We start from the raw sequence: 14,644 nt of genomic DNA on the forward strand, positions 1-14,644 counted from the left end.
ATGGCTACATAGCAGCTTATTTATATAAATTATAGTAGGGTTTCTGAGGCAAACACACAACTTTTACCAGTGCAGGGCAGCAGCACATTATATTTTAGTTACTTTTATACACTTTCATTTTTTGGTGTTACTGTTCCTGACTGAAAGATGAAGGGAGTTATAGAGAGTAGTGTATACATGGGGCAATAATGGGTATGCGTGTGCACACACAAGTGAATTGCAGATTGTGCCAGGTGAAAATGGTCTGTATTTTGTTTTGTGCTGGGGGGGGGGGGGGGTGGGCACTACTGTGGTGTAACTTATGCAGAGCAGAACCTGTAACGGGAGTAATGACCCATGACACCCACCCTCACATGAGCCATGATCCCCAGTAAACCACCCCATTGTCCATGATCCTTGTTCCTTATCTCTTTCCCCTCGCTTTAACATCTATGGAGTGGGGGGCAGGGGTGCAAAATTACCACTTAACTAGTACCATATAGTTGTGAAACCACATGGCATACAATAAGTGCTACTGCTTTTAAGCAGGGGGCATATACAAGTTGTACAAATGCAGATGTTACACAGCAGAATTTGTGGGAATGGGAAAACAAATGATAATGGAGACACAAAAGAACTTCAGCTTCACTTGCCAGCATGAATAGGTACAATGTGACACAGACAAGGCTGACTAGGAAGAGAGAGCAGCAGGGCTTGGGCTGGGAGCCGAATGACAGGGGGAAGGATTAGGGCTGGATTTGTAGAGTGTTGTTTGTCACTCACAGTTATGACCACTTCCTGTGAAAGAATGAAAGGACACGCCCAGCCCTCATTTCAGCGTAGACACCGGGCAGAGAGGATCTGTGTGCAGCTCTATTATAATTCCATTTTTTAAAGGTAAAAACGCAATTTAAAGCATTTTGTTACACTGTGCACTGTACAGTTAAAGAAGGGGGCATATAATACCACCAGATGAGGCTGACACAATATGACCCCTTTAAAGGAAAAGATCAGTAAGGCTGACAGTAGGGAAGAACAGTAAGGGCATTTGCACTGCTTACCTTACATCAGGGACGTTTAACATTCAAATGTTAAATTGCAATTCTCTGCATCCCTTCTGACAGCTGTAGGCTCTCTGGGGTATGCTGGGAGTTGTAGTTAAACAGTGGGTTGCAGGACTTCTGCTTTGCCAGAGGTTACTTGTTCTTTAACTCCAGCTTAATATACCTACTGTCGGAAGAGTTATAGATAAGCATAAGCATTCTGGCACTCCATATGGTACTGGCTATTGTGCTTTTTATATTTATTTTAGCTGCAGCTACTGGGCAAGTGGTGATAATTATTATCCTGACATACTCTTTAGCACTTTACAGAGATTAGTCACCATTCACATCAGTCTCTGCCTCAACAAAGCTTACAATCTAAGGTCGCTATCCCACACATACCCACTATGGCCAATTTATTATGAGCCAGTTAACTGTTTCATGTTAGTCCCCATTAGGTGCCTCCACCCAGTTGGGCAGCCTGTGTGCTTAGAGCATAGAAGTGGCGTAGCACTGACAGTAACATTTTACAGGGCACAGCTATTGTACACATGCACTTGCTTTCCCTGCCACCAAGAATAACCAGACGTGTCAACAGTGCAGTGTCATCAGGAAGGCATTTCCCTGGTCCTGGCATTCTGAAAGGAGAAGGAAAGGGTTAATCTCTGTGCATAAATCTTTCCTTCTCCTTTGGGTTACTGCACTTTACAGGCGAGCATGTGGAATTTGACACATTAAATAAAAATAAATAAAATGTTTATTAGTACCTATAAAATACTGTCATTTTTAGAAATATGAGAGATTGTACCTTTCTATTTCCTTTCTGGTAAACAAAAAAAGGCTTGTGTGCAAGGGGTAATATGTATATACACTCAAAATTACTAGCAAAAACATTGCAAAGATGTTTGGCTGATTCCTGCTCTGAACTGGTGTATGTTTGCAAGCATGCAGCAGCTCTGTGTGCTTGTTACATTCAAGAAATACTGTATTGTTTTATTGCTTTACTTGACCTTAAGTCCAGTGGCACATGGGGCACTTTAATCACTGCTGCCAGCCAGCAGAAAGCAGTGGTCTCAATGCCCCTGTCTGCATGTCACCGCTATTTATGTTAAGTGCCCTAGCTGGTGAACTCACAGTCACTGCTCCATATGCTTCAGGGAACACGTGTGTGTGTCTCCTAGGCAGAACCCAGTGCACCCTTGCATGTACCACTTCTGTCAACCACTAGTTCTTGTCCTGGCAGAAGCTGGTGTTGGATGGCAATTCCCTTTCACTTTGAATAAGGGTGATTTTGAATATTCGACTGTCTGCTCTTTGTCTGCCATTACTGTAAATCCTAAAATCTTTCATGAAATCTTACAAACTTTGCTCTATTGGGATCTATGCCAGACCCTTGCTTAGAGCACATTGGGCAAATAACCTTCTTCCAATTAGACTTTACCCTTTAATGATGTTTTTGTCCATCTAGTGGTCAAGGATGTGTATAAGATCCCAAAAAATATACATTGCAAAGGATGCATCACAGAATCCCCATCTAGTTGCTAGGGTTTTTTTTACTGTAGTAACCAGGCAGTGGTTTGAACGAGAAGCTGAAAAATTAATAGGAGAGGGTCTGTCATGTTGCTCTGAAAAGTCTGCTTTGGTAAATTGTGATCAAGATACAAAGTATAGGTTGAATGGACCTGGATAACAATATACATTCAGATTTGCACATTTTTTTTTTCACATTGCCCTTGGTTAGTAAATGAGCCCTCATGTAGTAGTATGTTCTTTTTTGAGTATTTAGCTGAAAGCATTGTTACATTGCTTAACAACATGTAGGGCCACATTGATTATTGTCTCTGGGTCTAGGTATTTTTAGATCTGGATTGCATGTTTGACTTTAAAATCTTTTAAACTGTGTGCTCTGTTAATGTCAGAGTCAAAGCACTGCATGGTGGTATGGTTCAAATTACCTTAAAGTAGGCTCCTTTTGTTTTCACTAAAGAATAGAGGAACCATTATGGCTGATGTGTAGATGATTAAGCTTGTGCCATTGCACACATTGCATACCTCCCAACTGTCCCGATTTTCCTGGGACAGTCCCTTTTTTGACAGGTCAACCCGCAGTCCCTCATTTCCCTTTGATCTCCTGCACTGAATGCTAAAAAAGATACAAACTTAATGAAAAAGTAGCTTTTGGCAGAGAGCCCAGAAATCTTAATAAGCTTCACATGCACGTAGAAACATTGTTTTCTCAGGTATGCCCAGAAAGTTGGCCATACCTGCACTTAGATATAATTGTAACTAATAAGATAAATAGGTCTCTTGGTGGAACTGAGACTTGCAGCTTAAAGGGCAATATCACCTGCATTAGCAAACCTGTAAAAACACATAAAACGACCCCAAATCCCCCACAAACTTTAACTAACCTGCCAAATTTATTCAAATGGGAATGGTATTTAGGGGGTGTGGTGACAAAAATGGGCATGGTCAAAAAATTACCCTACACACAGCATTTCTTTTTCTCCCTCTTTCCATTTTTCAAATGTTGGGAGGTATGCCATTACCATTATTGGTCCCTGCAGTTGCAGTTCAGCAGGACCTGAACAAATTTCGATAAATAGTGGTCTTATAAAAATTCTGTAATAAAACCACATAATAACGTAGCAAAGTGCTTCAGAATGCAATTTTGGTGTCATTTGAGCAACCATCTTCAAATACGCTACCCGCCAGCAATCGGGGCATACTCATTTGTTTTGATAGATTTGGATTTGTCTAGGTGTATCAGCTCCTGTGCGTAAAAATGCACATTGTGGCATTATTTGGGGGGGGGGGGGGGGGGGGGGATCAGCATGTCTAATGTGTGTGTTTTACAAGTATATAACAGTGATTTCTTAAGTCATGGTCATTTTGCATTTTTGCGCTACGTTGGAACTTGTAATGATGTGTCATAAAACTTTCATGTGTGACTTAGGCCTTAGGTTTGGAACAAGTGACTAGTGACAAAGGGGCCCATCTTTTTGGGCACTTTCTTGGTGCATTTAAATGTTGCAAGAAAGTTACTCATCTGCCCATGGATTAATCTGATGGCAGAGGGGTTTTCAGAGGGGAAAGTGACTCAAAAGTTTAGAAACTGTTGACATTTGACTAGTACCCCTCTAAACTCATCAGTTTTAAATAAGGCTATTGCCCTTCAAACTTAATGAATTATACAGTGTATTTTCCAACTTTAGCAATAATCTTGCATCAACAAGTGTAAAACCGGCATTGGCTGTAGGCATGACATGTCAGTTTACTTCTTAATTAGTCTCCTTTTATACTTGCTGTGGGAAAAAAATAACAGATTAGGAGCAAAAAGAACTATGTGACCTTTAACTTTCTATTATACGGAGCAAAATATGATCCCAAAGAAGAAGCATGGGTGTGGTGCAGAATATGTGACTAAGCTTTAACTGCAGAAAGCTGACTCGTCTCACTTTACACGCCTCTACTGAAACCACCCACAACTGTCCAAAAAGCAGGAAAAAAGCTTCTCAGACGAACGTTAGCAAATACACTGTATCCCAAACACACTCTGCAGTAACATCAGTGTGCGTATTATTAGAGAAAATCAAATTATTAGTGTTTATAATAATAGCCTATCACAAAGTGATTAAGCTAATCACTTTGTGGTACTCCTGTGTTATGACTAAAGCCAATGCTGGTTTTACGGCCAATTTCCCACACCTTTAATTGGGGAAAAACTTTTTTAGGTGATAAGTACTGTCTCCTAAAAAGGTGTTTCCCCAGTTAAAGGTGTGAGCTAGCTGAGCCCACACTCCGAATGCTGGAAGCAATTGTATTTTTCTAAGAAAAGCATCATCGCGATTGCTAGGGCCTCCACACTGACAGGGAGCTCCTGGAATGCCAAATTCACAACCAGTCCAGGGATTTTGGGTTACAACCAATCAATAAACTTTCATACAATTCTCATATACAGTGCAAAGTTCTCTATACATACTATCCACTGTTCTAAGACTGAACACTTGTACTTACTTGGGAGACACTGGGTTTTGATGTCCAGTTCTCGACATCAAACACATTGATTGTATTGCAAAAGTTAATAGCGTAGCTAATCACTATGATCCTTTAAACTAAAGTCAAAGACAGACTTATCCAAACCAGCATATAAATATGGTGCTGATGTACCTAAACAGAGTTAGTTTCATAAGATAGGGCAATGCTGGGCTACCTAGTGATCAGCTGTGTTAACCCAGCTTTAGATCGGATTCACATCAACTATTTTAGTAGCCCAATGCAAGTTTATTCCTTTTGTAGAAGAAGCAAGTAGCTGCTGCTGAATCAGAAACTGCAGGAAGAGACATTAATACTGAGGTCCAGCTTGATTATTTGGATAATTATTTGACTAACTTAATGTATCTTCTGACAACATGGCCAGAAAGCACAGCTCTGGTCCGAACATGATTGCCTTGAGTGATTTAAATGGCATCCACCTGTCAGTGAAATCTGCCCTTTGTCTTCAGTGACAGCCCAATGCTATTTAATGAACCATTTTATCTTTTTTGCAGTGAGAGAATGTGGTTGGTTTTGTTAACTTTAATCCACGCTATACCACCTTGCCACATACTATAAACTTTCATTGGGATGCTAAACTAGTCACTGTGGCTCCAAACTAAAGCAAAGTCCATGTAGTTGACTGCTCAGTAGCCCAGCATTGCCCTATCTGATTAAGAAAACTCTGTTTAGGAGCAAGGTGCATCAGTACTGTATTCACATGCCAGGGTGGTCAAACTGCTCTGACATTAGAGGATCACAGTGATTGGCTCCCCTTCTAACTTTCACAGTGCAGCACATGCCATGCATTCTTAGTCATGTGTTTGATGCCTAGAAGTGGCCATCAAAACTCAATGTTCTCGAAGTACTTAGCAAGGATTCAGTGTTCTCTGGAGTGTGTCTAAGCACCCTGATTAACCAGATGAAAATAATATGGAGCGCAGGCATGCATGCAACAACACTGGCCTTATAGCTGCCCCTGGTCACATTGTTGCCACTCCTGAGCTCCAGATATCATTTCTCAAACCAATTCTATTCATTAAATATATCATGATGCTAAAGTTTTTTAATCTGTGTTTTATCTTATTTCTGGCAGTGTCTCTGATAGACTCTCAAATCTTCTTCCAGGATCCTACCTCTCAACTAGAGCAAAATTCTGGTATATTGATTGGCACCACCAAGATACCTATGAGTGTGTGTGTGTGTGGTATAAACAGTCCTTTCACTTGTTATCTTGTTTATGGCTTTTTCCTTGTTACTGGGGCACAGTGAGCTACTAAAGTAATGGTGCAGGTTTCATATACTGTGCGTTAGTGTAATAACTTAGGTGCACATAAGCCCATGAGTTCCCAATAGTTGCATTTGGAGTAATGGAGTTCTAGTGGAAGGACTCTAAACACTGTACACACTGATAGTTACTGGTGACAAGTAGTCCGGGGGTGGCGAGCAATCTTGTTTAGGGAACTATGTAAGAGACATACTGCTAGTGCAGTGGGATTGAATTTCATATAAAGATACATTTCCAGCTTCTCAGCTGCTATGTAGTTTGTAGAACTCTGCATTCAGAAAAGCTTCTGTTTTGCATGTCGCTAAAGCTTTGGGTGTAAAAGATATCATATGGATATAATGATCGTATAATGACCAAATATCCCAAGCATTTCAGATAATAGATCCTATACAAGTATATGCTTAGGGTCTGCGGTTTTCCAGATAAGGGATTTTTAAAAAATGTGGGTCTCCAAGCCTTAAAGGAGGCATATTGCCTGAAAATCAAGAATGTGCCAATGCATTATACTCTCTTAAATATAGAAGGAATGTGCTTAAAAAAAGTAGTGTTTTAGGTGGTTTGGTGGTTTAGCTGCAAAAAAAAACAATAGTCCTGCCCACCTCTTCCGCTTTCTGCTGCCTCCTTTCCTAGGCAATGCAGGGAGGCTGGCGGCACTCAACACACTGCACTGTAGGATAGGAACCAATCAGCATCTAGACTAACCTGATAGGGAACTGCAGCCTGTATTTGCTTGTGTGACTGCAGGGCTGTGATTGGCTATCCCCCTCCTACTGTGCTTTCGGCAGGGGCGGTTAGGAAATGCCCACCCCTCATTTGAAACAGGGACCTGAGAAGATATATAGGGAGCTTTTTTTCATTTATCCCATATGTCTCCATTAAGTCTGCTAAAAATCATGTACTCTATGGGAGATGGCTTTTCCATTATTTAGAGCCTTCTGGTTAACAGCTTCCTAGATAAGGTATCCTATACCTGCATATATTCCAAAAAATAATAATAATTAAAAACACACCATATGATTTATTAGATTAATATAACTTATGTTTGAATTTTATTTGGATCTTGAATTTTGACCAAACTTCCCCCTTAAAGGAGTAGGAAAGGCTAAACCACTAACATTTGGCACCTCCAGTGATTTAGCCTTTCCTGCTCCTTTACAGGGGTAGTTTAGGTTCCTGATACCCCTTACCGTTGCTCCTGTTAGGAGAAAACTGCATCGGCCCAGGGTATATGCATGCAAGCGTTTCTCTTCCTATGTCTTCTTTCTTCAGAATCCCAGGGCCAACACATGTGCAGTTGAGGAAAAAATCCACCTTTTTGTTAAAGTCGGCTTTTTACTCTACTGTGCATGTGCAAAGATCGAGGGTGGAAGAAGGAACACTTGTCGGCATATACCCTAGGCTGGTGTAGGTCTGCCCTAACAGGAACACCTGCTGGAGGTTTCAGGTAAGCAATTAAAGTCACTGGGGGGTGCCTAACATTTTGGCATCCCATAGTGATGTAGCCATTCCTTCCCCTTTAAACTAGATGGAAGAATGGCCTTTTCAGTGGTGTATCTGACCAGAATTAAAGTGGAGGGAAAGGTTTAATGACTGGGGATGTCGAATGTTAGGCACTGGAGTGTCCTGTTACTGTCCCCAGTATGTTTTGGGGTGGTACCTTGTTGGTAGTAGGTGGTAATGACTGCACAAACAGTACAGTTTGTATTCTGACTCAGTTTATTGCCCTTTCTGCACTGGTATTTCCTTACTGGTGGTTATCAGGTTTTTCCATTACTGACGTCTTGCGGTAGAGCAGTGACAGACATATCTTTGGTTGCGTACGCTCTTATTTATTCTGTATTGCGATTCTATATTGAAGGCGTGTTACTGGTGTGAACGGGTGCAATGTGAAAGGGGAAGAAAGGTTCCTACCTTTTTAAAAGGCTCTGTTTTTACTTTCCCTGCCTATACAGTTGGCATAGCCTAAACAAAACATTAATCTGTACGCGCAGTTCCCCCTTTTCCCTTCTTTGCCTCTATGCTGCTGCAGTAAGCTTTTCATTATTGGCAATGGTCCTGCGTGAGTCAGATGAAAAGTATGTTATAGCGTTTCCTCCAGAGCTGTCACATTTCCTTTTCCTATGGAAGAGAATTTATGTGCAGACATACTATGCACATAACTATGCAATTTGAAGATCCAGTTTATATTAGGTTTTTTTTTTCATTTCTATAAAAGTTGGTGATTTGGTTTAAAGTTGAAACAAATCACTGGAAACAGAAGCCTTCCAGTAAGTAATTATTGGCTGAAAATAAAATTAAAAGGAATAAAAAAAATGCAGTATAAGAAATAAAACTGTGGTTATAGCACAAAACAGAAACTAGAATTGGTTTGATGGTTTACAAATAAGCTGCATTATAAATGCTGTATTGTACTTACTGACCCTTACTGTACCAGCACAGAGGTTCAGAAGCCCTTCAGTATAATAATGAACCATGTCTGCAAAGTTGTACAAAGGAGCTTATGATCCTGTTAGGCCTTACAATGCAATTGTAAGCAACTGTTTACTATTCGGTAAAAATTTTTATTGTTTTGGGTTATTTGTTAGTGGTTTCTCTTCCTTTCAGTTCTTTGCGACTTTGTTTCTGACTATTGCAACAATATAGCAGAAGACAGCTGATTAACTGAACCATGGAAGAAGCATGGTCTTGGCTGGGGAGAGCTGACTTGCAACCTTGTTTGAAGAATCAAACCTGCAGTGCAGACAGGAACAGACAGAAGCTGCTTTCAGTAGCAATTACATATTACAAATCACTTTAGAATCATTGAAACATTGCAATCAATGCAGACTGGAAAGTTGCTTAGAACTGCAAAAACAGTTTTTAGATACCAAAAATGACAATAATTTAATCTGCCATACTATTTACTTCTATTATTATTCATAAACATGTAAAACGCTTGTCTTTAAAGCAGAATACCTGGTATTTATTGCAGCCTGCCTGTTTTTAGATCCATGGTGTTTATCCGTCTTTTATCTGTAGTTCATACATGTACTTAGCTAAGGGCCACCTTTAAGCGGGTCATACACTGACTTTGCCAAACGAATGGATCTTTCCCTGATATGCCCAGCTTGAGGTGGGCGTTATGGGATTGGTCCAATTGTTATCAGCCCGTGTATTGCTTTATCTATAATTGAGATTCTGTTGATTTTATACTTGGCTCTGTATGGATGCAGTAGAGCCCTCCACTTAATACATAGGCAGGCAGTAAAAACAGGGCTTTGCTGATCCTTGCAGTCGTCAGTGCTACCTTGCTTGCTCATATGAATGATGCTTAACATCATTAAGGGGCATCCAAGACAATGCCTTAATGCTTTCCCCAGCCATTCCAGCCCAACTCATGAATAAAGAACCGCCAAACTCTGTTTCTGCACAGTCAATTATAAATGGAAGCTTGTGTCACTAAAGCAATTGAGAGGTTGACTATAAAAATTAGAATTGTAACAACTAAACTCAGTAGTTAACTAAGATCTTTTATTTAATAATATACCCTCCATAAACTGAGTGCTGCAATGGCATCTTTGGTATCCTAGGTTTGATTCCAGCCTTGGCACTATCTGCAATATATTCTCCCTGTGCTTGTGTGGGTTTCTTCCAGTTACTCTAGTTTTCTACCACACTTCAGAGCCATATAGGCCGGTTACTTGGTTTCTAATAAAATTGACCATAGTGTGTGTGAATGTGACCTTAGATTGTAAGCTCCTCTCTGTGGCCGATTGTAGCTGCTAATATCAGTCCCTTAGACCGATTTGGCTGCTTATCGGCCCAAGTAGGGGCACCAACGGCGGGCCTGCCCGATTGATATCTGGCCTGAAATTGGGCAGATATTGATCAGGCAGGTGAAAAAATTCAGTTGGATCAGGACCACATCGGCTCGTTGATGCGATCCCCGAACTGACTGCGCCCATTATCGGCGTTTTAATTTGATCGTTTCGCCCCAGGGCCAAACGAACGAATTTGCCTAAATTCCCCTGATATAACCCAGCCGTAGGTGGGGATATCAGGAGAATATCCGCTCGCTTGGCAACCTCGCCAAGCGAGAGGATCTTGAAGTGTATGGCCACCTTAAGGCACTGATGTGAATGATGTATTATCACTGCAGAGTGAAACATGTTGGCAGTAAATAAAGGATAATAATATAGATGGTAGTTCTTCTTTGGGCAGGGACTAATGTGAATGTTGTATTATCACTGTAGAACAAAACATGTCGCCACTATATAAAGAAAGGATAATAATAATATATGACCATATTGTGTTTGAATGTGATAGGGACCTTAGATTGTAAGCTCCTCTCTGTAAAGGTGGCCATACACAGGCCGATTGTAGCTGCCTATATCAGTCCCTTAGACCGATTCGGCTGCTTAACGGCCCGTGTAGGGGCACCAACGACGGGCCTGCCCAACCAATATCTGGCCTGAAATCGGCCAGATATTGATCAGGCAGGTTAAAAAATTTAGTCGGATCGGGAGCGCATCTGCTCGTTTAAGAGGTCCCCGAACCGACTGTGCCCATTACCGTTGTTTTAATTCGATCGTTTCGCCCCAGGGCCAAATGAACAAATTAGCCTAAATTCCCCCGATATAACCCACCCATAGGTGGGGATATCAGGAGAAGAGCTTGACGTGTATGGCCACCTTAAGGCACTGATGTGAATGATTTATTATCACTGCAGAGTGAAACTTGTCGGCAGTAAATAAAGGATAATAATATAGATGGTAGTTTGCTTCTTTGGGCAGGGACTAATGTGAATGTTGTATTATCACTGTAAAACAAAACATGTCGGCACTATATAAAGAAAGGATAATAATAATACAGGGGCAGCCTTGGGATACAGGCTTAATGCTTTTTTTATTGAAATAATTGACTTTACATTCAGCTCACAACCTCTTTTTGTGGAACAATTTATCTGTGATAAAAGATGCTAATTTCTGTTGGTAAAACAGTTGTTGGTGGGCCCAGTAAAAAGCTCCCATGCATTTCCCCTTATTCCAGTGTGTATTGAGAGCAGGCGGCCAAGAACTTTCCTGTGTGAGTGGGGTTTGCAGCCGCAAGCAGCACATGTGGGAGCCAGGGGAGTGCTGCTCTGGTTCTGTGGGAATGTGAGCTGTGCGCAGCCTGTAAACAGCCGATGAGTCAGAGCATTGCTATGTCACGGTGACTGGAGGGCCTCCCTCACTGTGGCTTCCTTCTGTGTAAGCAGTGGGTGTACTCATGCAATGCCTTTATGGGGAACAGGGCCCCTGCCTTCTTATTTACACATTAAGCAGCAGCACAGGTCAGCATTCCCTCACCAGGTGAGTATCAGACTTTCAGCATAGTGGGCCGGGGGAGGGGTGCCGCCGTGTGGAGAATTGCTTTGCCCTACATGCCTGAATGCTATGTTACTGAATACTTTGCTCTGTGCTGCAGCATCCTTTCTATGCTTGCCTTAGATGTTTCTCCCGTCAAATTTATAGCAAAGCGCTCTCCTTCATGCCTAGTTTATCCTGTTGCTTCTAATATTCTGGGGAGGAGGAGAAGTGACTTCCAGCGAGAGTGCATTTGGTCCTGCCTGTAGTAAAGTCCTGCCTGTGTAGCAGTGACGTGAGGCACAATGTGCCAGAGAACAATACCACCACAGTGCCTTTATTTACTGACTGGAAAAGCTCAGGCTAGTGCTCCTCATACATAACATGTTATTCAGGGGAAGTGGCTCTAAAATAAAGTTCCCAGTGCCTGGGAAGTAGCAACAATTTTAACTATTTAACAGAAGATTATATATATATATATATATATATATATATAATATAAATATAGAAACAACTATTTAACATAACATAATATATATATATATATATATATATATATATATATATATATATATATAATTAGACAGAACATTAGTGTGCCTGGCATATCCACTGATAAATGCAGGAAATGAGGAACAAACTACCCACCCTCGTGGCCACCTCCTGTTGCTCCAGGAAACATTGAAATTTGAACTGCAATGTTGATTGTCATGTCACATCATGGACAGATTGTTGTGAAAGGGTGTTAGTCAAGTCTTGCCTCACAAAATCCCTGGGATTGGACCGGCAGCCGTGCAGCCGCGTGATAAGCAAAAGAGCCGACTCATGAGTATGGAGAGCAGTATCTGCCAGCTCCAGGCAGGGCATGAGCATGTCGCTGTCTTAGTTTGGCTTTTTGGTTTCAAATAAATGGGTTTTTGTGTATGTGTGATGAAAGGATGTAAGCTCACAAAAAGTGTCATTCTAAGCAACGTTCTAATATACATACATTACATTTTTCAATGGTTTTAAAGTTATTTGTAAATAGAACTGCTATTGATCGTATTTATTGCTTGTCTGGTCTTGGTGGGATGAACTTTTTAGACAATGTAGCAGAAGCCAGCCTTGAAAGGAAACATGCACGACTGGAAATGTAGAGCGCTATACTGCTTTCCAGTATGCAAATAACCTTAAAGCCATTGATGTTTAATAAATGTATAGTGGAAAGTTGCTTGGAAGTACAACTTTGATTAGAAAGACAATTTTTTTTGGGAGGGGGGGGGGTTACATCTTTTTTAAGTGATATAAAGGTTGGGCTTTGAAGCAGATTGTTCCTTACCTGTAGTTATACTTGGATAATCTTGTATAACTATACAATCTTGTATAACTATATCCCTTTTATTCTGACATTACATTGAGCAGTGTACAATGTTATTGTGTATTGCCAGCCACTGCTTCATTTTTTGCGACTTACCTCTTGGAGCCTGAGGCACAGTAAAAATAATCTGGCATTTATTAAACCATCTGATGCTAAACTTTTCAACTGCACACCAATGCCTCCCCATATCCCCTGTTACAGACCTGTGCTGCAGCCCCTTCTCCACATATCTCTGTAGCTACTTGAGACCTTGTGGTTATATGTATCACCTATAAAAACAGGTCTGTAACAGGTGTCCTTAGGAAGGTGGGGGGGGGGGGCATGTTCCTGATTAATGTGAAAAGTGTCACTATGTCATGCTAACTATATCTGGTTGATCATTTTTTTCCAAAAAATTGGCCTGCTTGGCATTATGAATATTATTTTATCAAGCAAAGCAATAAAAGCAACACACTTTAATATTACCCAGTCCTTATGCCATTCTTTTCCCCCAACTTACCCATTCTTTCAAATGTGTTGACACTAGAGTGTAATTAACCCAGAACCAATTAAGTCAATGAGAGTAATATACTAAATGGTTTTAAGTTTGCTACTTGCATAGTAACCCATAGCAACCAATCAGCAGGTTGTACTTATTGGTCCGCTCTTATACAACAAACATCTGTTTGGTTGCTATGGGTTGCTAGATGTGGGCAATGTTAAGATTTGATTACATTACCACAATCATTTGCTGTTTTCTTCAAGTCTATAGCTTAAGTTAACCTCTAGTTATTTTATTTCTTGGACTTCTTAAACCTTCCCACTTGTTTCCATGGTTACTGTTTCCAAGTTGGCTGGTTTTTGATGGTTGCCATGGTAACCATCCTTGAGAAATCTGTAGTGTCTCAGCCACATTTTCTTTTCATCAATGATTTAAATGCCGGGTTTGTAATGAGGAGTGGTGTCACCGTGTCATATTGTGAAATTCATGATCCAGGTTCCGACATTGTGTATGCGCTGGGGTAGCTCCCTCCTTAGCATTCTACCCCCTAAATACATTTGTTAGCCTCTATGCAAATCTCACTAATCCCTTATTACACAACCTTGAACCATCCAGTATGTGATGTGGAGTTCCAGATTCCCCGTGCCTGTAATTCCCTATAGTAGCATCCTTCTTTTCAGTAGCAGATTGCTAACCCTATGCATGGTAAGTACACGGCAGGTACCAGTATAGCTGTAACTCAATGCTAAATGGCTATTATGACATATTATTATGATTATTATGACATATTGTTTTGTTTTGAGCATTAAATCATATGCTAATACATTGTTTTTGCATTCTCTTTTTAGTTGCTTTTTCTGCACCGTTCTGTCCTGGCAATTGTTTACAGGTTATGACGACTAATCCCAAACCAAACAAGGCATTAAAGGTGAGAAATATGGTGGACATGACCCAGTGTTTCTGCATTACTTATAGGGCATACTGTCACTGCTCCTCATTTTATTAAATAGAAAGTGCCCTGGCTGATGCTTCATGCGCTTCCCAATTAAAAACTTCAGGAGCTGTGACAGATGCACCAGGTGCTTTGACCTGCCGAATGGCATTCGCAGTCAAAATGCCTTGCGTCATCGGATTGAG

At 40.8% G+C, this 14,644-nt stretch overlaps 1 protein-coding gene across 4 annotated transcripts in view; it reads left to right on the forward strand.

The window, feature by feature from the left end:
* The window catches only part of mafk (v-maf avian musculoaponeurotic fibrosarcoma oncogene homolog K), a 28,890-nt gene that overhangs the window by 4,033 nt on the left and 10,213 nt on the right, over positions 1 to 14,644 (forward strand). The window contains exons 1-2 of one of the 4 annotated variants that reach the window (XM_012969918.3): positions 776 to 876; positions 14,356 to 14,435. In XM_012969918.3, coding sequence (XP_012825372.1) covers positions 14,400 to 14,435 — 36 coding nt within the window. In that variant the 5' untranslated portion in view covers positions 776 to 876; positions 14,356 to 14,399. 4 annotated transcript variants of the gene reach the window in all.

This window comes from Xenopus tropicalis, chromosome 9 (assembly GCF_000004195.4).
Source record: "Xenopus tropicalis strain Nigerian chromosome 9, UCB_Xtro_10.0, whole genome shotgun sequence".
In the NCBI taxonomy this organism is placed as follows: domain Eukaryota; kingdom Metazoa; phylum Chordata; class Amphibia; order Anura; family Pipidae; genus Xenopus; species Xenopus tropicalis.